Here is a 24,284-nt window from a genome sequence, read left to right as displayed (position 1 = left end):
ACCAGTCCAGGATGAACCCCGCCTCTCGCCCGTAGTCAGCTGGGATAGGCTCCAGCTCCCCCGCGACCCTGACGGATAAGCGGTATAGAAAATGGATGGATAGACCTTAGGAAATATACTATACTACAACAAAATGTGCTGAGAATTGTGAAGCAGGAGTGGAACATTCAAAGAAATATGTAAGCAAGATAAAAATACACATGCATGAATCCAGATTTAATGACCGCTCATTTCAACTGAATCAGCAGTAATATAAAGTCCATAATAATGGTTTAAATGATTATAGATTTATTAAACCTTTACATTGCAGCGATTTTGATTCACCTACAGCCTATGATGACCCGCTGGTCAGCAATCATCAATAATCAATTGATCTGTCAAGTATTTCGACTTCATACACATTTGTCTTCATGTTGGTCTTGCGCCAGCCCTGGACACTTGACTTGTGACCTCTGACCTGCTGCCTGCTGGTCCAGACACGGTCCTGTTCAAAGTCCAGACTGAAACCAGGAAAGCAGTTTGTGTTTATGAATTCAGCTGCTGGTTGTCAGGTAGCAAACTGACACGAGAGGAAAAACAGCAAAATCCCCCAAAGAAAACACACAGAGATAACAACTAATGAGACGCTATTAGAGACCAGGAGGAGGGGGGAGGAGGACAGACAGGTGGAGAGAGAGCGAGAGAGAGAGAGAACGATGCTCAGGTGTTTCTCTCCTCACTGTTTGACAAAAGAAAACAGCTAAAAAACAGCAGGAGTTTTTGTTTCTGTTCCTTGGAATTGGACCTGAACTGAAGGACGGAGATGCTGATTGGTTGAGGAGCTGCTGCCACTGTTTTTCTTTCTCTTTGGACTTTCATGGACGGAGCGACGGCTCAGTGATCACCAAAAGCTGCAGGTCGATACAACCAGGACTGAACTGGGTGTTTGTGTGATGGGTTTACTGGTTTCAGTAGAAATTGGTTTTCTGGTTTGAGTGGTGGGAAGATCCTTTTTAAAGAAAAGCATCAGTGCTGCGATGGACAACTGCTCTCAGTGATTTTTTTATTTCAGTTGGGATTATTCATCATGAACTTCAACGTCATCTCTTTTATTTCTTCTTTTGTTTGTCATTTAAATGTTTTTAATACATTTCCTAAAACCTTAAACTGTCTTTATTCTCTGATGATCAGTTAAGGTTTTTGACACAGTACAGATATGCTTACACAGTATGAACAATCAGCTTTATGGGAAAACCAACAATTATGATATGCACAAAAAACTCATTAAATATGTCATGAAGATGAGAACAGAGAAAAGTAAATTAATTCAATTTCATCATATTAAACTAATTTGAACATTTTAACACCAGCATTTTTACACCAGCAGCTGATCGTAACGATGGGTTCAGGTGTGAGAGGTGATGTTATGACAGGTGTGACATCACAGCAGCACGTCAGTATGGGGGCTGAGGCTGATGTATAGTGGTTGTTTACTGGTTTCACTGAGTCGCTTACTGGTTTCTGTAGTTCCAGTTGAAATGGGCTGTCTGGGAGGGAAGACGGAGGAGGAACGACTGGATGAAAAGGCGAAGAGAGAAGCCAACAAGAAAATCGAGAGACAGCTGCAGAAAGAGAGACAGGCTTATAAAGCAACACACAGACTGTTACTGCTGGGTGAGATTTCTGTCTGACTGACCGTCTGTCTGTCTGTCTGTCTGACTGACTGACTGACTGTCTCTCTCACCTGTCTGTCTGCAGGTGCAGGAGAATCAGGTAAAAGCACCATAGTGAAGCAGATGAGGATCCTTCACGTAGATGGTTTCAATGCTGAGTGAGTCACACTGACTTTACCAACTTTTGTTTTGAAATGTCACCACTACTTCCTGTGTTGTATGAAGTGTCATGTTACCATATGAACTAATTTCTTGTGGTAGATCCACAATGACCAGACTTGTGCCTGCCAGCCACAGCTGGAGGTCACAGCAGTGGTCTACTACACATTCGTAATGCATGTTTTTATTATTATACTGGGATAAAGTGAAGATCTTACCAGGCAAAGTTAAGTTTAAAACATTTTTCATTGCTTGAAATAAGTAAGAATTTTATTATAATGTCTTCATCATGTGCTTGTTTTGATTTTTTTTTCAGAGAGAAACAGCAGAAGATTCAAGACATCAGGAAGAATGTGAAGGATGCCATAGTGGTAGGTCACATGACCTGCATCACATGACCAAGTGGCTGACTGACTGTAATATGGCTGGTCCAACAAAACAGTTTAGGTATCAAGTTCAAAAAGCCAAACAAAGGTTGTGATCAGGTGGTTAAAATGTGGTTTCTTATCATTTATGGTCAATAAATCCCACCAGACCATCAGACAGCAGAAATCATGCATCAGTTCAGTTAAACCTGACAGACACCACATCCATCCATTATCTCACCTGTGTGTCCTGCTGAGGAGGACATCCCAGCATGCAGTGAGCAGTGAAGTGTTTTGTTCACTCTGAAGACAGTTATTGTTTCTGATGAGCACTCGATAAGAGAGAAATATTTTCTTTGTTGTGTGTTTCAGACCATTGTGTCAGCCATGAGCGTGCTGACTCCACCTGTGCCTCTGGGTAACCCCGGCAACCAGTTCAGAGTCGACTACATCAAGAGCATCGCACCGCTGTCTGACTTTGAATACACAGAGGTGACACAATCCGTTTCCATGACAACATAATCGTATTATTTTCATCTCAGCACAGTGACAGTCTGAGTTAAATACCTGCTGATGAACAGCAGGTTTGTCACCTGTAGTCATGAACAGGTGAACCTCTGACAGTCTGACTACATAAAACAGACGAACTGTTCCTTTAACACAGTGGCGGAGCACCAGGAGAGCTGTTAAAGAGCTTGTTTGTTTTAATGATGTTAATGACATGATGTAACGAGTTAACATGGGACTGAAACCACACAGGACAACACACTGACACACACCTGAATGTGTGTATCACCTGAGGCCTCATTAGCCAAATGTCTTCAGTCTCTAAAGACACAAAACAAGCCTCTTCCTGTGTCTCTTCTAAACTCCTTCAGCTTCTTTTTTCTTCTGTAGGCTGTGATGAAACTCCTGATTGGTTCACTTGAAAGTAGCTGGTGTCCAATCAGACGTCGGCAAGCTGAATCTGAAGAAAATACATTTAATGATTTAATACACGATACAATAACCTGAACACGCCATCACAGTGGGCTCAGTGGAGTTCGGCCAGCTCGCAGACTGAGATATCAGTGTGATCTCCACCGAGCCCACTGTGCTTCAAGGCTTTCCTCACTGAGCTAATTGTTCAAGACAAGCTACGTTTTACACTCAAAGCTGAATTTTGTTTAATATTTTAAGCATTAAACATCTACATGGAAGAAAAACCTGACAGATATTTTATCTGCTCTGTTCACACAACTTCACACCAGCTTGGAGTGTTTATCACAGGGGGGTTTGTTGAATCTAGAACCTGTCAGTCCAGTTCTCAGCTCCACTTTGTAGGTTTTTCCTTCAGCAGAGCAAATGCTTTAAGAAAATGAAGCCCACTTTTTATACTCTTATTATTGTTGCTTTTTGTTTGTGTTTGCACTTTAACTCTCAAACTTTTACACAAAGTTATAAGAGACTGCCATCCAAGTCTGTGAATCGGTTTGATTACTGACCCTCTCTTGTAAAATCAAGGTGGGAGTTTCCAGTGGTTCCAGATCTGCTGCTCTGTAGGCCAGCAAAGGCGCCTCAGATCTCTCTTATGGAGCAATATTGTTCAGGTTCTTCAGAGTGTCCAGCCGAAAGTCTTGACTCTCCAGGTTTCTCCCATTGAAGATCAGCTGCTGCACACGTTCAGAAACACTGAATCATCACCTGAAGATTTCGTCAGACTTAATGTTTCTGATGTCTTTTAATAACATGAAAACTGTTTGTTGTCAAACAGATGATCTCTGTGAGCCGTCCTGTTTATATCAGCCTGTCTGTCTCTCAGGAGTTCTTTGAGCATGCTCAGAAGTTGTGGGAGGACGACGGCATCAAGGCGTGTTTTGAACGCTCCAATGAATATCAGCTGATCGACTGCGCTCAGTAGTAAGACACATACACACACACACACACACACACACACACTGTAACACATACACACTCCGTCTCTGTAACACACCCACACACACATTGTAACCCAGACCCCAGATGTTTCCTTGTTTCCTTCATCCTAATCCCCTGGTCACTGGGCGTGTGTGTGTGCAGCTTCCTGGACAGGTTGGATTCTGTGAGGAGGACAGACTACACACCTACTGACCAGGTAACACACTGGTCAGTCAGTTTCCAGTGTTCAGTACTCGTCTGTTACTGAACAGTAAGAATATTTCTTCTTCTACTGCAGGATTTATTGCGCTGCAGAGTTTTGACTTCAGGGATATTTGAAACCAGATTTCAGGTGGACAAGGTCAACTTCCAGTGAGTGTGTTTAACCCCGCCCCCTCTGTCCACCTGCACCAATCACATGTCTGCGCTACCTGACAGTCACTTTGCTGAACGTAGGTAAAGCTGATCAGCAATGAAAGAAGAGTAGATTACAGTAGATTACTGAATGTGTGAGGACTCTATAGACCACAAGGATGGAAAGGAACAACAGTATGAAAGTGTTGGCACTGAGGTGAGACAGGTGAGACAGGTAACAACAACAGGAAGTTGTTTTGTGTTTGAGCTGCTGGAGTTGCAATGGGGACATGAAGACTTATCTTCAATACAACTTTGTCTCCTACTTTCACTTCTGTTTCAACTCATGACACTGTAACCTGTTTATTTCACACCTGCCCAACACACCTGTCTGTGGGTGTGCAAGACTGTCTATCTGCCCCTGAACTGCTTGTCTGTCTGTCAGCATGTTTGATGTTGGAGGGCAGAGAGATGAAAGGAGGAAGTGGATTCAATGCTTCAATGGTGAGGAGAAACAGGTTCCTGAAAGACAAATCATTTGTATGAGGTCTGATGTGATTAGTTGTCTTTCATTGATTTATTATTGATTTGTGCAGATGTGACGGCCATCATCTTTGTCGCAGCGAGCAGCAGCTACAATATGGTGATCAGAGAGGACAACTCCACCAATCGGCTGAGAGAATCTCTGGACCTCTTCAGATCCATCTGGACCAACAGGTGCAATACTCAACTCTCTGTGCCCTCTGAATGGCTGCAGTTAACCCTCTCTTCTCTCTGATTGGCTGCAGCTAATCCCCTCTGCTCTTTGATTGGCTTCAGGTTTCTGAAGACCATCTCAGTGATCTTGTTCCTGAACAAACAGGATGTGCTTGCTGACAAGATTCTGGCTGGGAAGTCCAAACTGGAGGATTATTTCCCTGAATACAGCAACTACCAAGTACCTGCTGAAGGTACAAATACGCATGTGACACATACATGTACAAATACACCCACTCCTGATGTTTCCGTGTGTGTGTGTGTCCAGCTGTTCCAGATGCTGATGAAGACCCCCGAGTGACCAGAGCCAAGTTCTTCATCAGAGACGAGTTTCTGGTAAAATCATGACTTGACTTTATTTCTTAGTGCTGTGAAGTCTGAGATGTTAGACAAGTGACACATGTGTCCCAGATGGTCCCAAACATCTGAGACAGTCGGGAGGTCAATTTTAAATTAAAGAACCGGTAAAGTTCAAGTTCTGTTGGAGTCCAGAGTTTCTGGGGATCAGCTGAGAAAAAATGAAGAAAACAAAATTAAAAAGAATGGAGGGAAATCTGCTGTGATGGAAGGAAGGAAAGAACAGAGGAACAGGACAGACTGAAGGACAACTGAAGATGAAACAAATTGAAGATGAACAGATCAGTAAGACACCACCAGAGGGCGCCACAAAACCTCATACACACAGGTGGAACAGACTGAAAGAGTCACCTGAGATCTGATCCCTGAACAGCCTCACAGCCTCCTTTATCAGCTGTTCAGCTGTGATGTCATCTGCTTGCAGTAACCATGGTAACTGATGTCACGTACAGTGCATCCAGAAAGTATTCACTCTGCTTCGCTTTTTGCACATTTTATGTCACAGTTTCATTCCAAAATGGATTCAATTCATTTTATCCCTCAAAATTCTACACAAAATACCCCATAGTGACAAAATGAAACAAGTTTGCTTGAATTTTTTGCAAATTTATTAAAAATAAAAAAAACCTAAAATATAAGATGTACATAAGGATCACATCCTGTGATCAATACTTTGTTGAAACCCCTTTGGCAGCAGTTACAGCCTACAGTTTTTTTTGAGTATGATCCTATAAGCTTGGCACACTTATTTTTGGGCAGTTTCTCCCACTCTTCAATGCAGAACATGACATATGACGCTTGTCATTCATGCCAAAGAGTTCAATCTTTGTTTCATCAGACCAGAGAATTTTGTTTCTCATGGTCTGAGAGTCCTTCAGGTGCCTTTTGGAAAACTCCAGGTGGGCTTTCATATGCATTTTACTGAGGAGTGGCTTCCGTCTGGCACCATTCAGGCCTGACTGGTGGATTTATCTGCTGCAGAAATGGTTGTACTTCTTGAAGGCTCTCCCCTCTCCACAAAGCAATGCTGGAGCTCTGTCAAAGTGACCATTGGGTTCTTGGTCACCTCCCTGACTAAGGCCCTTCTAACCCGATCACTCAGTTTAGTTGTGAGGCCAGCTCTAGGAAGAGTCCTGGTGGTTCCAAACTTCTTCCACTTATGGATTACGGAGGCCACTGTGCTCTTTGGGACCTTTAATACAGCAGTAATCTTTCTGTACCCTTCTGTACTCCCAGATCTGTACCTCCACACAATCCTGTCTCACAGGTCTACAGACGATCCCTTTGACTTCATGGCTTGGTTTGTGCTCTGACATGCTGCCAACTGTGAGGGCTTATATAGACAGGTGTGTGTGCCTTTCCAGATCACAGCCAATCAGCTGAATTTACCACAGGTGGGCTCAACTCAAGTTGTAGAAACCTCTAAAGGATGATTAATGGAAACAGGAAGCACCTGAGCTCAGTTTTGAGTGTCAGTACTTATGTACATTTTACATTTTTTGTTCTTCATTTTTAATAAATTTGCAAAAAATTCTAGCAAACTCGTTTCACTTTGTCATTATGTTGTATTTTGTGTAGAATTTTGAGGGAGAAATTTAATTCAATCCATTTTGGAATGAGACTGTAACATAACAAAAAGTGGATAAAGCAGTGTGAATACTTTCTGGTGCACCGTAGGTCCCCCACAGAGCATATCATAACTGTTCATTCTTCATTAAGGTCTTCTTCATCATCATCGTCAAACTTCCACCTGAGTGGAAGTTTGAAGTCTGTCCTCTACAGGCCGGAGGAAGCGACAAGCAGACATCTCAAATGTGAACTAATCAAATGTGAATAATCATCAACAGATTTTCCTGTTCCTCTTAGTCCTCATAGTGATGCAATCTGTTTACCAGGAACTCATGAATATACTGTATACCCGTCTCTCTTTCTGTCTCTCTCTCTGATCCGTCTCCCTCTCTCTGACCCGTCTGTCTCTCTCTCTCTCTCTGATCCGTCTCCCTCTCTCTGACCCATCTCTCTTTCTCTGACCTGTCTTTCTCTGTCTCTCTCTCTGACCCGTCTCTCTTTCTCTGACCTGTCTTTCTCTGTCTCTCTCTGACCTGTCTCTCTTTCTCTCTCTCTGACCCATCTCTCTTTCTCTGATCCGTCTCTCTTTCAGAGGATCAGCACGGCAAGTGGCGATGGGAAACATTACTGCTATCCTCACTTCACCTGCGCCGTTGACACTGAAAACATTCGCCGTGTCTTCAACGACTGTCGTGACATCATCCAGCGCATGCACCTGCGGCAGTATGAGCTGCTCTGATTGGCTGCTGAGCTCTCACCTGGCCCTGCCCTCTACATGAACTTACCCGAAGAAGCTGATCGTGAGGCTAATTTGATATCTAATCGATCCCGTTAGATCCTGGTGTGTTTATGTGTTTCTGATCTGTTAGATTGCGGCAGTTACTTTAAACTAGTGATTATCAGCTATTGATTATGACCGGATGGAGAATGTGTGTATTTTTCTTTCCTGTCTTGGTGGTGTAAGTCCTGCTGATGGAAAGGGAGAACACGAGGTGTTTTTCTGTTGTTGCCATGGCAACAGTCTATCATACAGGGCAGGGTGGGTTAGAAAACTATCTAAGTTTTTAACTAAGTTAAAATCTATTTTTTCAAGTGTCTGTAGAATTATAATCTGACTGAACCCTGTAGACTGACTGAATGCATATCTCAGAGGTAAAAGAGTGTAGATTTATTTAAAGAGTCCCTTCTCGAGTTTGATCAAACAAATAAAGATTCACTATTCAAATTCAGACATTTACATTAACAGCTATTAATCTTCTTTTGGAAAGAAGTGATATTAAAGAATTTTTATGTCAAATTTAATGTCATCTTTGATTCCTTGATTTTTCTGGTTGAAGATTCTCAGGTTCTGAACGTGATAAAAAGGTCACAACAACAATTTATAGATATATAAACATATATATAATATATATTATATATTCAGAGCTTCACTTTGATTGACAGAAGAAGAATTTATCTTGTATTTCACCTCATGCGTAGAACATAGTCTGGTTTCAGTCAGTTGGTCAAACTAAAGTGGTTTTATTGAAAAAGTCAACATCCTGACAGTGAAATCAAACTTGACTCAAAAACAGCTGAATTTCCTCCATCAGACTCCGTTTTGTTGAAACAGGTTGGACACGTGTCCTGGTGTCTGTTCCTTTCATTGTATTTAATCAAAATGTTTATTGTCACATTATCAATCAGATGCAGTACAACACTGTGCTGCGGTGCTACAGACACAAGTGGGTCAGGTTAAAAACAGTAACAACAAATATAGACAACTGAATTTACATTTTTAATTTGTATTTTCTGAACCCAACATTAGTTCATTAATTTATGGCTAACTAATGTTTTCCAAGGATTTTCAGAGGAACTTTTACTGCAGTGAAGGATCTGAACACTCCTTCCTGATTTGTCTGCATATCTAGTCTCTGCAGGGACAGACAACAGACCAGTAATGAACCAGTCCCATGCTGGTCAGTCTACTGACTGGTTCCATGATGTGTCTGAACATTTTGACAGATCAGCTCATCAGTCGGCCTCGCCGCAGCTTCTCAGGACGGCGGTCAGGCAAACTGCTTATTTTTAGGTAGCGTTTGGACAATAAATCCTCACTGAGTGCCACACGAAGGGAGTTCATCCACAATCGCCTCCTATGGGACACAATCGATTGCAACAGGTCATTTTTGATTTTCCAGTGATGCAGAATGAAGGCAGAAGTTCAAAGAGTAAAATTTTAAAGGCTGAAATCCCTTGGCACATACACAGTATTTTGTCAGAAAACTGATGAGTATATTAACCCTGTAGCTGCTGAGGATGAAGACCCGAGGAAGAGGAGATCTTTGACAGACTGTCTCCAGTACCTCGTCTACACCCCTGGCATCCAGGATCACAGATACAAACAGGAGGTTCTATTGAAACGATGTATGCTTATGAACAAGCGTCATGAGGGAGGAGTGTCTGAGATGGTTACACACAAGATGTTTGCTACCAGCAATTCTTCGCTATTAACCTCCAGTCCATATTATTAAATCGGAATCCTGGACCCAAAGATGGCACCTGGTCTACCCACTGCCACACTCATGGTATTCACAAAGACTGAAAGACGACATGCTGTCACCCCGTGTGGATGATCAATAAAATGATCGGAGTTTATAGTCTGGTCATAACACATCTTTGTTTGTGTGGAGAGTGTGAGAACGCTCTTAAACCAACAGTATTATTTCTACAGTTTCAGAGAGTCAATTCTGCTGTGAGGCCCGACCACAGGGCGCATGCGTGACAGGCAGTGATCCGTCTCGCCCATAGAGGATCTTTGGCCCGCTGCCTGCGTGCCCCTGCAGAGTGTGCGTGCTGGCGCAAAGCGCGGCCTTCCGCTCAGTGCTCGTCCTCAACAACAACAACAACAACAAGCGGACAAAGTGATTACCGGCTCCCGGTGCGCTGACACACCCCGACGAACACACTCACACCGGCCGCTGTGACGGTAAGAACCCTCTCCCCTAGCTCCGCGCTCTCCCCTTCACCCCCCGCTCTGGCCGCCGTTTCCGCGGGGATGCCTGCGCGCTCTCGAGTCGTTCATGGCCGCTCGAGCCCCGTCTCGTTCGTGTTACCGAGGCCGCGGCGCCGCCGCCGCAGCTCGCGTGCCTGTGTGTCGGTCCCGGGGACGGCGGTGCGGATGGTCCGCGGAAGCACGCGGTCAGCTCACCGTTTGGCCGGTCATGTTTGACGGTCATCAGGTATAATGGACAATCTCTGTATGGGGCAAGCTAGCGAATAAGCGCCATTTTGTGCCGGAGCAGAGCAGCAGGCCAGACTGTGCACCGTTTAAAACAAAGAGTTTCATCAAACGCACCACATTCGTTACACACCAAGAAACTTTACAGGTCTATAAAGCTGCCCATTGACTGGTGAGAACAGTCGTGTTATCTCCAAGAGGCCGGTTTATATCTCTCCAAAGCTGACGCTGTGTCACGTTTAAGTAGCCTGTTAGCTCCTGCAGGCTAACGTTGGCCTCATTGCTAACCAGTCAGTCAAATCGTCTAATCGTCAAGCTCCTGTTCTCCCGCTGTTACCCGGTTTACTGTCAAAACGGTGTAATCCGGATCTGATGATGTGCTCTGCTAAGATTAAATGAACAGTTGGCTGGCATGTACTATCCCTGTAGCCTAGCCCGCCTCAGTTCAGTTTAATGAACTATAATCAAGAGTATAAACGGGACTCTGCGACCCTTAACGGTTCAGGTTCAGAACCGGGGTGCGGACGTTCACAGATAAAACCCAATGTGTTCAAGTAAATAACGTCGACATGCTCGGCGCTAAGAGCTAGCCTATCTGCTGCCTGTCCCTTCGACTCACTTAAATGCATCATGAAGCGTGCACACGCTCCGGTGCGCGTGTCCGCGACATCAGAGGAACAGGAACTGTTGGGGCAAGACTGGGCACAGAGACACGAGAGGAGGGGGGTGGACGGACTGCCAGGAGACTATGAGCAGCTGATCCCAATCCGAGCACAGGTGCCTGCAGGTGAACTCAGACCAACTTTAGAGCAGAGTCACAGCTGGTCCTCTTCAGGTTCATAACTGAACGGAGACCTGAGACACATGCTGTTATGACCCATTGTGACTTCAGGCCTTCACGTGCCGGAGACACGACCAACAAACAGCACACAACACGTGAGCTGGTCATCAGCAGCAGTGGGGGTTTATGGCCAGGTGCTCCAGTATGTGAGTGTTCAGTTCAGTGAGAGACTGCGACTGTGTCACATATTTTTACCTGGTCATGACTCAGTTCTGATGTTAAATAAAGCTGATGTCTCCACCTGCTGAGGGCAGGGGACAGAAGAGCCTCTTCTCAGACGCCTCATGTGTTTTACGTGACTGTCCAGATGACAGAGACGGTGAAGTACGTGGACGACGAACATAAGAGCATCTTCCTGAAGCTGCTGAACGAGCAGCGGCTGGAGGGCGAACACTGCGACATCGCCGTGGTGGTCGAAGACGTCAAGTTCCGTGCTCACCGCTGTGTGCTCGCCGCCTGCTCCAACTACTTCAAAAAACTCTTCAAAAAACACGAGGTACTGTTTCATCTACACGTTTACCTACTTCAAAAACACAATGTACTGCCCAGTGCTGTGCAAATATACACTTCAGATACAAGCTACTTTAAAATACACAGGATACTGCCATCACACTAGTTAAAATACCACGTGTACTGCAGGTACATGAAGGTGTGAACACCTGTAATGACCCTCAGGTGTCTCCTCAGGTGGACAACTCCTCAGTTATTGAGATTGACTTCATCCGCTCAGATATCTTCGAGGAGGTGTTGAACTACATGTACACAGCGAAGATCTCCGTCAAGAAGAGAGATGTCAACCTCATGATGTCCTCGGGACAGATCCTCGGCATCCGCTTCCTCGACAAACTCTGTTCTCAGGTAACGCTCACAGGTCCAGGGGCATCTTCAGGTCATCAGAATTTGTAGACAGGTAGGTCAGGTGTGTTTACTAGTCAGACAGGTTAGCTGTCAGTCAGACAGACTGAGAGTCCTCCTTCCGTGTGACAATGCATTCATGTATCCTCAGAAACGAGACATGTCATCAGAGGACAAAGAGAAGTTTCCCTATGACATTGTGAAGATGGCGCTGCCACCGGAGGCTCAGCTGGCCGCTGATGCTGAGGTATGCTCACACTGATCAATACAGCTGAATGATCTGCTGCACCAGCCATCATTAACATTTTACTCTATAATGTGTGTTTATGTGTGCAGGTACTTGGGGAGAACGATGACACGCCCACTACTGATGACCTTGTTGAGACATCAACCAATCAGGAGCTAGATAAGTCCCCCAGTGCGGCACTACGTGTCCAGGAAGCCATCCTGAAAGAACTGACCAATGAGGATGTACATAAGGTACACACACACACACACACACACCTCAGTATAGTAACCACAGGTAAACAACTCATGTGAGCACACCTGTGTGATCTCTCCAGGTGACCTGCTATGACCAGGATGTGGTGACTGAGATGGAGGCGGAGCCTAAGGAGTTGGGGGCGGAGCACCACGCTACCCAGACGCTGACGTTCGCAGACAGTATGGGGGAGGTAAAGGATGAGCAGCCACCTGGCTGGTCGACAGCCACGACCAATCAGCAGTTTGAATACCTGCTGTATGGACACAGAGAGCAACTCGCCTGCCAGGTGTGTGGGAAGACCTTCCTGGATGAGAGCAGACTCAGGTACATACAGCTCACCTGACTAACACGTCTAACCACCACACCTGGCAAACCAAACTCACCTACCCTCTTTTTGTGTCCAGGAAACATGAGAAGCTTCATTCAGCAGAGCGTCCATTTGCCTGTGAGATTTGCACTAAAGCTTTCACCACCCATGCTCACCTGAAAGGTAACTCACTCCTGAACACACGTGTTCTCAGGTATGTTCACCTGAGCTCTGATGTCATCACACGGAAAACGGCATAAAGCTGCAGATAATATATAGATGATATTTTATTACTGAGGTAAAGCGTTTGACTCCACCCAAACCTTTGCATTTAAGAACACCTGAAGATCCACACAGGCTTCAAACCATACAGGTGTGATGTTTGTGGGAAATCATTCATTCGAGCTCCAGACCTGAAAAAACACGAACGAGTGCATAGCAACGAGAGGCCTTTCGCCTGCCAGATGTGTGACAAGGTGAGCTCACCTGCCTGTCTGTCTGTCTCTCACCTGCCTGTCTCCCTGTCTCTCATCTGCCTGTCTGTCTTTGTCTCACCTGTCTGTCCACAGGCGTTTAAACACAAGTCTCACCTGAAGGATCATGAGAGGAGACACAGAGGAGAGAAACCGTTTGTCTGCCCATCTTGCACTAAAGCCTTTGCCAAGGTAAGGAAAGTGACATATCTTGTCATTGGAGGGAACTCACTCCAACGAAATTCACGCTCTGCATTTAACCCACCCAAGTGACGTGCACACACACAGCAAACCCGGGGCAGTGGGCGACCGCGTGCAGCGCCCGGGGAGCAGTGGGGGTTAGGTACCTTGCTCAAGGGTACCTCAGCCATGGACACCGGGACGGGGAATCGAACCAGCGATCCACCGGTTACGGGTCCGACACCCTAACCGCTGATCCACGACTGCCCCATTGATACCACCACCACCAGCTGCTGCAACCACTGCTACCACTAGTGCTCATAATACTGCTGACAGTGTGTATTGGTGTTGGTGTTGAGTTCAGTGTCACTGTGTACTTTCAGGCATCCGATCTGAAGCGTCATGAGAACAACATGCACAGTGAGAGGAAACAGCTGAATCCACTGCAGAGCGACACAGAGACGCTACAGGCTGCTGCCATGGCAGCCGAGGAGCAACATCTGGACAGCATCAGCTGCTCCTAACACCTGGAACAGTATCAGCTGATCCTGATTGGCCTAACTGTATTAACAAACATATTTTCACTGTATCTCTATTGATTTTTTATTTTTAGCAGACTTAATGAAGTTCTGTGTTGATTGAAGTTTTCTGTGCTCTGAATCAGTGGACAGTGAGCTGATGGTTTCGGCGATCATGTGATAAACACATTAAACATGGACGTGTGTCTGTGTGACGTCCCCCCTGTCCTTTAGCTTTACATGCGATTTGTAATCATGTCTCTTTGAAATGTTTTTCAGTCTGAACCAAACTCCATCTGGTTTGTCTTGTAAATAAAACTGTTGTTCTGCTCAGTTTAATGAGCAGAGCTGCTGTCTTCTAGACATGTGTGTTTTGCTTGTTGACATATCACTGCTTTCGTCACTACAGGTGCCCAGAGAGGACATGTATTCGGTCTGCAGGTTCACAACTAGCAGAACCAGTTAATTCTCAGTGTAGTAAAAGCTGTCATGCAAACACTGACCAGCAGGAGGAGACAAAACACCAACAGCAGCTCTTCATGTTTTTAATACCAGCAAGTTTTTACATCAACTGCATTTGAACTGATGAGGAAGTAGAGCAGCTAACAGAGAGGAAGACGAGGTCCCTGCTGGGTCATCTGTGACGAAACAGTTTGTGTTTTAAAACTTGAATAAGGATGTGATGCCACTGCTGTCACCATGATGACGCACATCTGTAAGGTGTCAGTTAAACTGTCCCACAGGTTAGTGGTGAGACCAGCTGTCACACTTCTGAGAGGTGGTGAGACAGGCTGTGTGGGACATGAGAGACAGACACTCAGCCAGAGGTGAGACAGGCTGCGTGTCAGGGTTTGATCAGCCAATCACAGTGAGGATTCACCCTGTAGACATCCAACAACAGGCAGTCCGGATGGAGACGGCGCTCAGCTGGGAGACAGGCAGAAAGACAGACAGGTTTTATATCTACTGGGATTCATATGATGATGTTTGTTTATGTTTACATGGTGACGTCACTCACTGATGTTTCCTCCGACTTCATACAAACGCTGAACATGACTGTCGGAAGTACAACAGGTTATCAATTATATTGATCAGTCACAGTTCTACAGCTGCACTCTGATGAAATTGAAGATACACGTGATACAGATGCGTGTGTGTGTTACCTGTTGTCACACTCAAAACGGGCAGTGATATCTTTGGCTCTGGTCTGTCCATCAAGTTGTATCGCCATGGAGACCTTGGTGTTCAGGGGGGCATGAACCCTGATGACCCCGTCACACAGCTCTGGGATCTGCACACACACACACACAAAGAGGTATGATGTCACACTGATGACATCAGGGGACAAACAGGTGAACACTAAGGACAGGGACCAGGCGTGCTGACTCCAAGTGTGCTCTCTGTCTCACCTGGTTTCTGTCGTTCTTGTCGTTCTTCCTCCCCAGCAGTCTTCTTTTTGTCTTGGTCAGGCCGTGTTGTTTCTGATTGGATGCCTGGTTCATGTGTCTCACCTGGGACAGCAGGAAGCTGGGGACCTACCAGAGAAAACAGGAAGTGATGTCACAGGTACGACAGCAATGTCACTGAGGCTGTGCAAGTGTGTGTCCACTGGCTCACAGTCCACAGCAGGTCCTGGTGCGTGACCATTAGACGGATCAGGTGAGCTCCACCCACCGCCTCTTCCATCTCCTCCCGTTGCTTGGTGAAAGGGCGCTTGTTGCCTGGATGACAGCAGGGGAACAGGTTGGGCGCCATTACCATAGAAACATTCCTCAGAGACATCCTGTTCTGGTCCTGATGAGAGACAACCTTACGCAGGAAGATCAGCAGGGCCTGTAAGCAGGAAAACAGGATCAAGTTTAGATTTGTCAAAGGAGAGTCGCTGAAATACAAGGAAGAAGAGACAAAAAACATGAGGGTAGAAGGATCAGATACTTAAGGTGGGCGTGATCAGAGGACTAGTACCTGTAACCACACCCAACAGTGATGTCACAGTGTCCTGGAGTACACCTGAGCATCACCTATAGGAGCTGTTCATTTATTTTTCAGTAAACTGTAGTTGCAACTGTAACCTGAGTACTGCGAATCACAGTGAACTGAGATTAGCGGGAGCTGAGTGGTGGTTTGAATTTACTCTGAGTGTTTCTCTGTTCGCTTCAGGAAGCAACAGCGACAGCAGTTGCAGAGCTTGAACCTGATGGACCACAGAGGAGATACCTGCACACACACACACACACACACAGAAGGCGTAATTCAGTTTCCCTCCTCTGTGAATCAGCACACTCAGACAGGCCTTCATTGGATGTAAATGTTTTGTTTGATTGTTAATTATTGATGTTTATTTGAATCTGGCAAAATCTTGGGCTGAAGATGAGCTCAAAAACACACACCTGTGTCTGAGGTCCTGTTTGTGTGTGTGAGTCTAAGGTCGCGTGTGTGTGTGTACGCGTACGTACCCAGCACAGAGCGGTAGGTCGACAGATGTGTGTGTGTCAGCAGAGGTGTTGGCAACTCTCTGATGAAGAGCTTCAGCAGACCTGCAGCATCCACCTGTCTCACTGCAGACCAGTCAAACCCTCCGCAACACCTGTCTAACTCTCTACGCAGGTACTAAAATCACAGGCAGAAAGACAGGTGTTCATTCATGTCATTTCTAATAAAATCCCATCATTTATTTTGATCATGAAAAGAAAAATGTGTTTTGATATTTGATGTATCAAGCTGCAGGTGGCGTCCCCTAATTGTTTCTTTTGAAGGGATCGCAGCCCATTGATTGGACGAGCTCAAATAAGTTAATATGTTCAAATACCTGCAGCTCTTCAATGTTAGCATCTCAGAGTGAAGGGAGGCGTTTCTGTTTTTTTGTCGACTGCATGTCAGTGAGGTTAGTTTGTGTTCAAACTGTATGAGCCATGACACTTCACTTACCTTCAGTCTAGCAGCTGATCCTGGTACTCTCAGTATCCCTTCAGTCTGCAGGCCAGTCTCTAAAATACACAACAACTACACACACACACAGAGTCCAGTCAAACAGGAACTTGTGCTGTGATGAATGCTAAAACAGAGCACATAAAGTTAATTAAACTCCGAATCTATGGTTAGACAGACAGACAGATCCCTCACCTTCTGGAAGACAATAGGAACTTTGACCCCAGGAAACTTCTTTCTGTCGTTCTCTAACAGCGAGTTCAGAGGAACCCCGAACACACCACTGTCTGATGGACAGACAGACAGACAGGCAGACAGACAGACAGATTACATATGCATCTGTTATCTCATCATTAGACTTGGACTGGCAAGTTTTCTGGAGAAAGATCGAAAAAAAGATCACTGAACTACATGTGAAGTAGGAAGTTCTTCAGCAGCCAATCAGCTCCCTGCTCTGTTTGATGCCTGTGTTAGTGGAGTGTGTGAGGTCAGACTGATGAGGAAATTAAACGTACCCCTGCTCCTGACACGCGGTGGGCGGGTGCATTTGGTTTGGACACCCAGAGTGAGCAAGAAGGTGGAGAGCTCGATGTGAGAGATGAAGCCAAGACGGATGATGTCACGTGATGACAGGTCGTCTGCCCAGGTGAGCCCCTCAGAAGGTGAGATGGGTAAAAACTACACATAAACACACACAGTGTTGAACTGAAACTAAATGAAAGATGACATGCAGAATTACATTAATGTCAAGATGGACTCGTGATGAGTGTTTTATTCGACACAAACAAGCTCCAGAGGGTCGGACAGTCCATCTTACCAGACATTAGGTCACATGTGAAACTTTCTTTGGTTAATATTCATGTGTTGGCCTAGTGAGACTGTGATTTTTGCTGTGTTGAACCATCTGGTGATGTACAACATTGACAGGCACAACATCCATCCATCCATTTTCTATACCGCTTATCCGTCAGGGTCGCGGGGGAGCTGGAGCCTATCCCAGCTGACTACGGGCGAGAGGCGGGGTTCACCCTGGACTGGTCGCCAGTCAATCACAGGGCCGACACACAAAGACAAACAACCACACACTCTCACACTCACACCTAGGGGGCAATGTAGAGTAGCCAATTAACCTAATGTGCATGTTTTTGGGATTGTGGGAGGAAGCTGGAGAACATGCAAACTCCACATAGAAGGGTCCAGACCGGGATTCGAACCTGGAACCCTCTTGTTATGAGGCGACAGTGCTAACCACTGCACCACCGTGCCGCCCTCTGAACACAACAACAAACAATAATAACCGCTGCCTCCCCTGCCCACTTTCAGCTTGACAGGAACGCAGTCAAGCCCATGACCCGCCAGGTAGAGCCACTGGTGGTCTGGACCAATCAGCATCCTGTGAGGCACTACTGCAGTTTGGTTGTCGTTAAAGTGTGACGAGCAGAGAGAGAAGTGACTGCTGTCTCCTGTAGAAGTTATCTCGGTGTGATAAGCAGTTAAATTCTGCTGCAGCATCAGATCTGTCAGAGCTGCAGAGGTTTGGTTAATTGAAACAAGAACAAATGGTGGCACTGAACCGTCAGATTAGTTTCCTCCACTTGCCAACACTATCTCTGTTCAGAAGCGGATTTATCTGCTGTTTATAAGAAGCATCTTCCAATCAGTAACGTTTTGTCAACTAGATGCTCCTGTGACGATAAAATTAAAATGTTGAGTCCAAGTGAAGATTGATGTCAGGTGTGATTGTGGAGAACATTATGCCACTGACAATCTGATTAATGCACCTTGAGTAATCAATAATCATTAATCAATAACTGATTGCAATGTAAATACACTGGATATGATTCAGTGTGATCTGAAGTTGTAGCTCACAGCCACCTCACGCAGTTTCTGTTTATTTCCCACCAAAGCACTGTTGGAACTGTAGTTACTTAGAATATGCCTCTCTTCTAAAGAGGAGCCAAAGAACATTAACAGGAGAAATCAGCAGTAGATCGGAGGTCAGACTCACCGGCAGGTCACCACTGCCATCTCCATGGAAACGCAGACAGTCCCAACAAGCCCCGCCCCGTTTGTGCTCAGCCACGCCCTCTGAGTATGGAGAGTCCCGCAGCAGCCAGTCAGCTCGTCTCGAGTGTGTGTGAGGCGGAGAAGGAGTGTGTGTTGGAAACTCTGTGTTTGTCGGTGAGAGTGTGTTTGTTGGGGATGATGGGTGTTCAGGCAATTGATCCTCAAAAACAAGCGTTGGCAGAGTTGGGCGAACTGGAGACACAAACACAAAAACAGCAAACACTTTTTGATTCCACATCCAGCAGTTACAACTCGACCATCCATGAGTCCTGTGTGTGTCACCTGATGAGCCTCAGTCCAGTATTCCCTCCCTGTTAGCTCTGTGTTTGGTCTCCACCTCCTCCTGAAGGAATTATCTGCTCTTTAGCTGCTATACACTTCAAAGTGTTCACCTGCTGATCTCTGAGTCTCTTTGCTGTCATTGGACTTACCAGAGAACACGAAAACAACCGACCTTAATAAGCTTTTTAACATCACTACAACCTTCCATGGGACCACTGGATTTACTTCAGTTTAAACAAACATCTAAAAGACCACTAAAGGCTCTTAAAGGACCATGTATACTGCTTTTGCCTTTTATTTCTTGTAATGCTGGGACAAACTAATTTCCCCCCCATGGGGATCAATAAAGTTTAATCGAATTGAATTGAATAGGGTTCCTATTTAGAATCTCTTCAAGGATTTCTACATCTACTTGAAGGACCACTTCAGGTACCCTGGTACCCCTTTAAAGCCAACCCATTCCTTCTGAAGGACCACTAGATGTGTAATCACCTGAAAGACCTTAAGAATCCTTTAATGCCACCTAAATTGTGATAAGAACTAAATGGATCTCTATAACCACCTAAAGAACCACTAGAACACTAGAAAACTACATCAATTACAACAAGAACTTAAAGCTAAAGGGAAAAGTGACCTGGACAAGAGCCACACCACATGATAATAGTTTTCTCATTGAATCATAGCCCTCTGAGTTGGATTTGAACTGTGGGGTGCCCGGAGATTCCCAGGCCCATCAGCAGGACGGAGGCTGAATATGTTGTCTGCTTACAGTTTCTGGGTGTCCATATCTCAGAGGTTCTCCCTTGGACACTAAACGATGATTCTGGCCATGAAATTTTCACCAGGGACTTTTTTTCCTGACAAGAAAAGCATCTTTGCCGACCTTGCCACCCTGATATGGTACTACAGAAGCTCCGTCTCAGACCAGGGAACCTGTCTCACCCTGGCCAAAGACTCTTTGTGGCCTCTGGGAAGCACCACAGGACCAGCAGGCTCAGGAACGACAGTAACACCTAAATGACAATTAGGACCACCTGAAGGACTGCTTGAAGCTCTTTAAGGACCTAAAAGCCTGTGCTTGGTGGATCTGTTGGTCCATGAGCAGGCAGACAGGTGAGCAGACAGATGGGTACCTCTGTGAGTGTTTCGGCGAATGGTTTTGGTGGTGGTGTGGTATCGACTTGGTGGTGACTCAGCACGGTGAGTGGGAGGAGAAGCACTTCTGTCTGCCGAGTCATTGTCAGGCACAAACTGTAATGAGAACATTTTCTTACTTTTCACCAAATTAATTTCATCCTTAGAATGTTTTGGAAGAGTGTGACTTAATTATCTTTTTACAGCTTTATCTCAAAATATTACTTTTTCATAACATTTTCAAACATTTAATGTTTCGTGTGTATGTATGTGTGTGGTCCCCACCTCAGTGAAGATGTCCCGGACATCTCTGATTGGCTGCCTGTTCCTGGTCTTCAGCGTCTCATTGTAGTTGTCCAGCCTCTTTCTCACTGTAGCGGCTTGTTGCCGTGTCAGTGTTGACAGCAGTACTTCGGCTGGTGGCGGTGATGCCTCTTCTGACGAGGAGCCTGTTACCAGAGAGGATAACCCTGCCTCCATGAGCCACGCCTCCTCCACTTCCACCTCTGCAGGTAAACAAAGATGAGTAAAAGTCAGACAGACAGACCATGTCTCACTCTGCTATCAGTTTGACTTACCGTCCATGCTCCTCCTCTCTTCTTCTTCTTCTTCTTCTTCTTCTTCGTCTCCCTCCTTCTCCTCCTCAATACTCTGCACTTCTCTCCAGTAGGTTTCCATGGTAATGTAATGATGGTCAGAGGTCACCGTCCGAGGGGGTGGAGGAGGGGAGGAGGAGGTGGGGAGACAAGTGGTGGATGGAGACAACATCCTGCAGAGGAAACAGATCCTGTTATCCAATCAGATGGTCGGACAGAGGAAACCATTTTAACCATCATGTCCTCAATTCCTTGAGATCATTGATCAGTTTAGTTTTCTTTAGCCCAGTTTTATATTGCAATTGTTTTGTAATAATTTCTATTTCTTTAACTTTCAGTCAAGGCTTTACTTGATTAAAGATGAAAGGTTCCTGTAGTTTAATTAATTAAAAAAGAATATTAAAAAAAACATTTTTTAAAACATTCATTTCTGTTGACAGATAGGGAACTAGAAGCCAAAAGAAGTTTAAAAAGACAACATCAGATCCGGCGTTATGTTTTTATATCAAGTTAACCTCAGACAGAGTTGTCACTCACTTCAAAATGTAATATACAGTTAAAAGTTTTATTTAATCTTTATTAAAGGTATGAAATTTTATGTTTATTATTTTTGTCAGATTGAATTTGTATCTTGTGCTAGTTGGTGGGATGTAGCTGAGCTGAGATTAAATATTGATAATTAGTGTGTGTGTGTGAAAGGAAGTCAGCCTCTTCCAGTGTATTGATCAGTATGTGTGTGCTGGTCTAATGGTTTTGGTTCCCAGGGGAAGACAGAGTGGGATGCACAGGCTAAGGCTAGCTGCTTCTGCATGTCCATTAGGAGGAAATGGATGTGTTGTCCAATCAGAGTGCCACTTTCACTCAGGTCCTGAGACAGTAATCTGACCTGGTTATGCTTCCTGCAGAGTGAGACCTTAGACTCCTCTGAAAACCACACAAACTTCTGCAAGTTTGAGTTTAAATTAACTCACTACATATCATTTCAATGAGAGTAAAACTGGGGCTGAGAAGCACTCGATCTGATACAGATAACACTGGATATGAGCCACGTCCTGACTGGACCTGCTTCAGGTCCACTGTGGTTTTCTGTTGCAGAATTGCTCTTCTTGCTCTGAAGTCCAACCTGAGTGCAGATCAGTTCAGAAGCACAGAGTTCAGCCCAAGGTTTAGCACCCCCAGCCCTGAGATTGTGTGTTGAGTGTAGACCAGCAAGCTAAATCCTCCATCAAACTGGTTTCTCATCCATCCAGCAGGTTCATGAGGCTGACTTCTAGATGCTCTGTGAAACACTTTAGTTAACAACAGCTGCTGGGAATGATTTGAGCTGCGAGTATGATTTTGTGCTTCACTTCAGCGAGGAGGAAGAGAAGCTAATCCTTTCGGATCTTCACGTCAGGCAGACAATACTTTTCATTTGGTTCTTTCATTTGCCCCCTGGGGACAAATAAAGTGTTTTTTGAATTGAATTGAATTTGAATTTGTTTGTATTGTTGGAAGTTAAAATCATTATCTTGTGTCAGAGTCACATGTCTAAAGGCCTGGTGAATCCAGATCAGTTCAGCGACTCAGACCAGATTCTGTACCAGTTAGGTTTCATTTGTACTGTATCTGGGCAGATCGGCTCTACAGCTGATTTGTTAATTAATAAAACAGTCAACGGACAGAAAATTAATCAGCAACTATTTTGATGAATGATTAACTGTTTGTCAGATCTGGAACCAGACTCAGATGCTGACTCTCCCTGACTGTCATCAGTGCACTCAATCATCGATCAGTCCTGTCTATAGCTTATCAATGGGTATCAGCAATCAATAAATACAGAAAGAGAAGAAACAAACTCACCTCCGATCAGTGTGGCTGCTGTCATCTATGTGGAGACACGGAGGAGGTGGAAGGAGGAGGTGGGAGGAGCTACAGACTTGGGGGAGGTGGGAGGGAGCTCCCAGTTTAGACCAGCAGCTGGACTCCAACTCAGACTGGGAGTGTTGGTGAAATCCTCCAACAGCTGTTGATCCCTCAGTAAGAGTTATCTATCACCTGTTAGCATGGCACAAAGGGGTAGAGGCTGGGATGAGAGACCCAACGGGTCTGGAGAGCTGGCCAAACATGCCATGACCAAGTGACCAAGTACTCCAGCTCCAAATAACTTCAAATGATCTTAAAGGAAAAGGAGGAGTAGTGAAGTAGTGAAGCACATGTGAACATTTACTGAGATGAAAGTTTAGAGGAGCTGACCTTCACAAGCTGCTCTCTGTAAGACCAAACTGTTGGAGAACACAGCTTTAATATTTAACAGTAGTTTTATTTTTAAAGTCTATCACATCCTCCCCATCCTAAAAGTAATTGAAGATGTCAGAAGAGGCTGCATTCGATTTTTAGAAGAAGAAGAAGAAGAATCAACTTTTATTGGCAGTATATATATATTTTTGCATACACACATACTGAATTTTACTACTGCATTTATCCCATCCTTAGTTGAACACACACATGCAACACCCGACAAATTACATGCAGTGAAACACACACAGGAGCCAGTGGGCAGAATATTGGGGGGTTAAGTGCCTTGCTCAAGGGCACATCAACCGGCTAATGAAGGGGGGGGGGGGCATTTTATCGCATTAATCACTCCACCGCACCCAAATTTTTCCTGCCCGTCCGGTGGGGGAATCAAACCGGTGACCCTCCGATCACAAGCCGCTTCTCCAACCTCTAGGCCACGGCTGCCCCATAAGTCATTTTCTGAGTTGTTTTTCGACTTCCAGCCTGAAAGGACACCAAGTTCACAAACCAAGATGGCTGCCCAGAGCGTCGACTGTAAATAAAAGCTGTGGTTTTGCATATTTTTTAATAGTGTTGTCTTTCTGTGTCCAGTTTAGTAATTCATAAACACAACACTGTCTCACTGCTGCCTGTGGACTCACAACTGTGGTCGTGTTAGATGTAAAATGCTGCATAATGTGTTGTTTATCAGCTGGTGCTGCTCGTAACAGGTCAATGTTGCTACAGTAATGATGGCTGAATGAGGTTACAAACAAGCTGACTTGTGTTGTGGCAAACAGAACGCATCCAACTCTGTTTTTAACGGATGTGATGTCACTCTGAGTCTGGAGTTACAACTTACGAGTACAAATCGAATGCTTCATGAGTATAAAGTGCAGTATTTAGCGCTTGCTCTTGTGCAGTACAAGGCTTAAGCAAATATTCAAGTAGAGTACCTCAAAACTGTATTGTCACGGCTCCAGTAATCTGATGTACAGGACACATACAGGACATTTATTATGGACAGATGGG

The 24,284-nt window shown here is 45.1% G+C and overlaps 3 protein-coding genes across 9 annotated transcripts; 2 read left to right on the top strand and 1 right to left on the bottom strand.

Moving 5' to 3' along the window:
* The first annotated feature begins 412 nt into the window (after nucleotides 1–412).
* On the top strand, nucleotides 413–8,373 carry LOC124049637 (guanine nucleotide-binding protein G(olf) subunit alpha-like). 4 transcript variants are annotated; one of them, XM_046371524.1, is made up of 13 exons: nucleotides 413–896; nucleotides 1,507–1,653; nucleotides 1,738–1,810; nucleotides 2,128–2,182; nucleotides 2,549–2,668; nucleotides 3,978–4,075; nucleotides 4,235–4,289; nucleotides 4,371–4,444; nucleotides 4,872–4,930; nucleotides 5,023–5,143; nucleotides 5,246–5,376; nucleotides 5,451–5,518; nucleotides 7,701–8,373. In XM_046371524.1, exons 2-13 carry the CDS (start codon nucleotides 1,518–1,520, stop codon nucleotides 7,845–7,847), a joined length of 1,137 nt encoding a protein of 378 aa, XP_046227480.1. In that variant the 5' UTR covers nucleotides 413–896; nucleotides 1,507–1,517; the 3' UTR covers nucleotides 7,848–8,373. The 4 variants fall into 4 exon arrangements, with proteins under 4 accessions (XP_046227480.1, XP_046227479.1, XP_046227481.1 ...); XM_046371523.1 differs by lacking the exon at nucleotides 413–896 and having other exon boundaries at nucleotides 1,392–1,653; XM_046371525.1 differs by lacking the exons at nucleotides 413–896; nucleotides 1,507–1,653; nucleotides 1,738–1,810; ... (3 more) ...; nucleotides 4,235–4,289; nucleotides 4,371–4,444 and adding an exon at nucleotides 4,463–4,643.
* A 1,481-nt stretch (nucleotides 8,374–9,854) lies between these two features.
* On the top strand, nucleotides 9,855–14,347 carry zbtb14 (zinc finger and BTB domain containing 14). Of its 4 annotated transcripts, none has more exons than XM_046371521.1 (10): nucleotides 9,855–10,076; nucleotides 11,477–11,665; nucleotides 11,857–12,027; nucleotides 12,176–12,271; nucleotides 12,361–12,504; nucleotides 12,588–12,832; nucleotides 12,913–12,998; nucleotides 13,152–13,291; nucleotides 13,385–13,480; nucleotides 13,852–14,347. In XM_046371521.1, the coding sequence occupies exons 2-10, from the start codon at nucleotides 11,477–11,479 to the stop codon at nucleotides 13,990–13,992; spliced, it is 1,308 nt and encodes a 435-aa protein (XP_046227477.1). In that variant the 5' UTR covers nucleotides 9,855–10,076; the 3' UTR covers nucleotides 13,993–14,347. The 4 variants fall into 4 exon arrangements, with proteins under 4 accessions (XP_046227477.1, XP_046227475.1, XP_046227476.1 ...); XM_046371519.1 differs by lacking the exon at nucleotides 9,855–10,076 and adding an exon at nucleotides 10,101–10,329; XM_046371520.1 differs by lacking the exon at nucleotides 9,855–10,076 and adding an exon at nucleotides 10,344–11,311.
* Nucleotides 14,348–14,530: 183 nt separating this feature from the next.
* arhgap28 (Rho GTPase activating protein 28) lies at nucleotides 14,531–21,395 on the bottom strand. Its single transcript, XM_046371528.1, has 14 exons — nucleotides 20,976–21,395; nucleotides 20,683–20,903; nucleotides 20,397–20,514; nucleotides 18,923–19,173; nucleotides 17,430–17,592; nucleotides 17,110–17,201; nucleotides 16,915–16,989; nucleotides 16,443–16,596; nucleotides 16,121–16,203; nucleotides 15,604–15,819; nucleotides 15,396–15,521; nucleotides 15,150–15,277; nucleotides 15,005–15,042; nucleotides 14,531–14,913 (listed from the first exon to the last, which is right to left on the bottom strand). Exons 1-14 carry the CDS (start codon nucleotides 21,163–21,165, stop codon nucleotides 14,831–14,833), a joined length of 1,938 nt encoding a protein of 645 aa, XP_046227484.1. The 5' UTR covers nucleotides 21,166–21,395; the 3' UTR covers nucleotides 14,531–14,830.
* Between the last annotated feature and the right edge of the window lie 2,889 nt (nucleotides 21,396–24,284).

The sequence above is a fragment of the Scatophagus argus genome, chromosome 18 (assembly GCF_020382885.2).
Source record: "Scatophagus argus isolate fScaArg1 chromosome 18, fScaArg1.pri, whole genome shotgun sequence".
In the NCBI taxonomy this organism is placed as follows: domain Eukaryota; kingdom Metazoa; phylum Chordata; class Actinopteri; family Scatophagidae; genus Scatophagus; species Scatophagus argus.
Note: the sequence above shows the minus strand (reverse complement) of the source record. Positions and strands in the feature narration are given on the sequence as shown.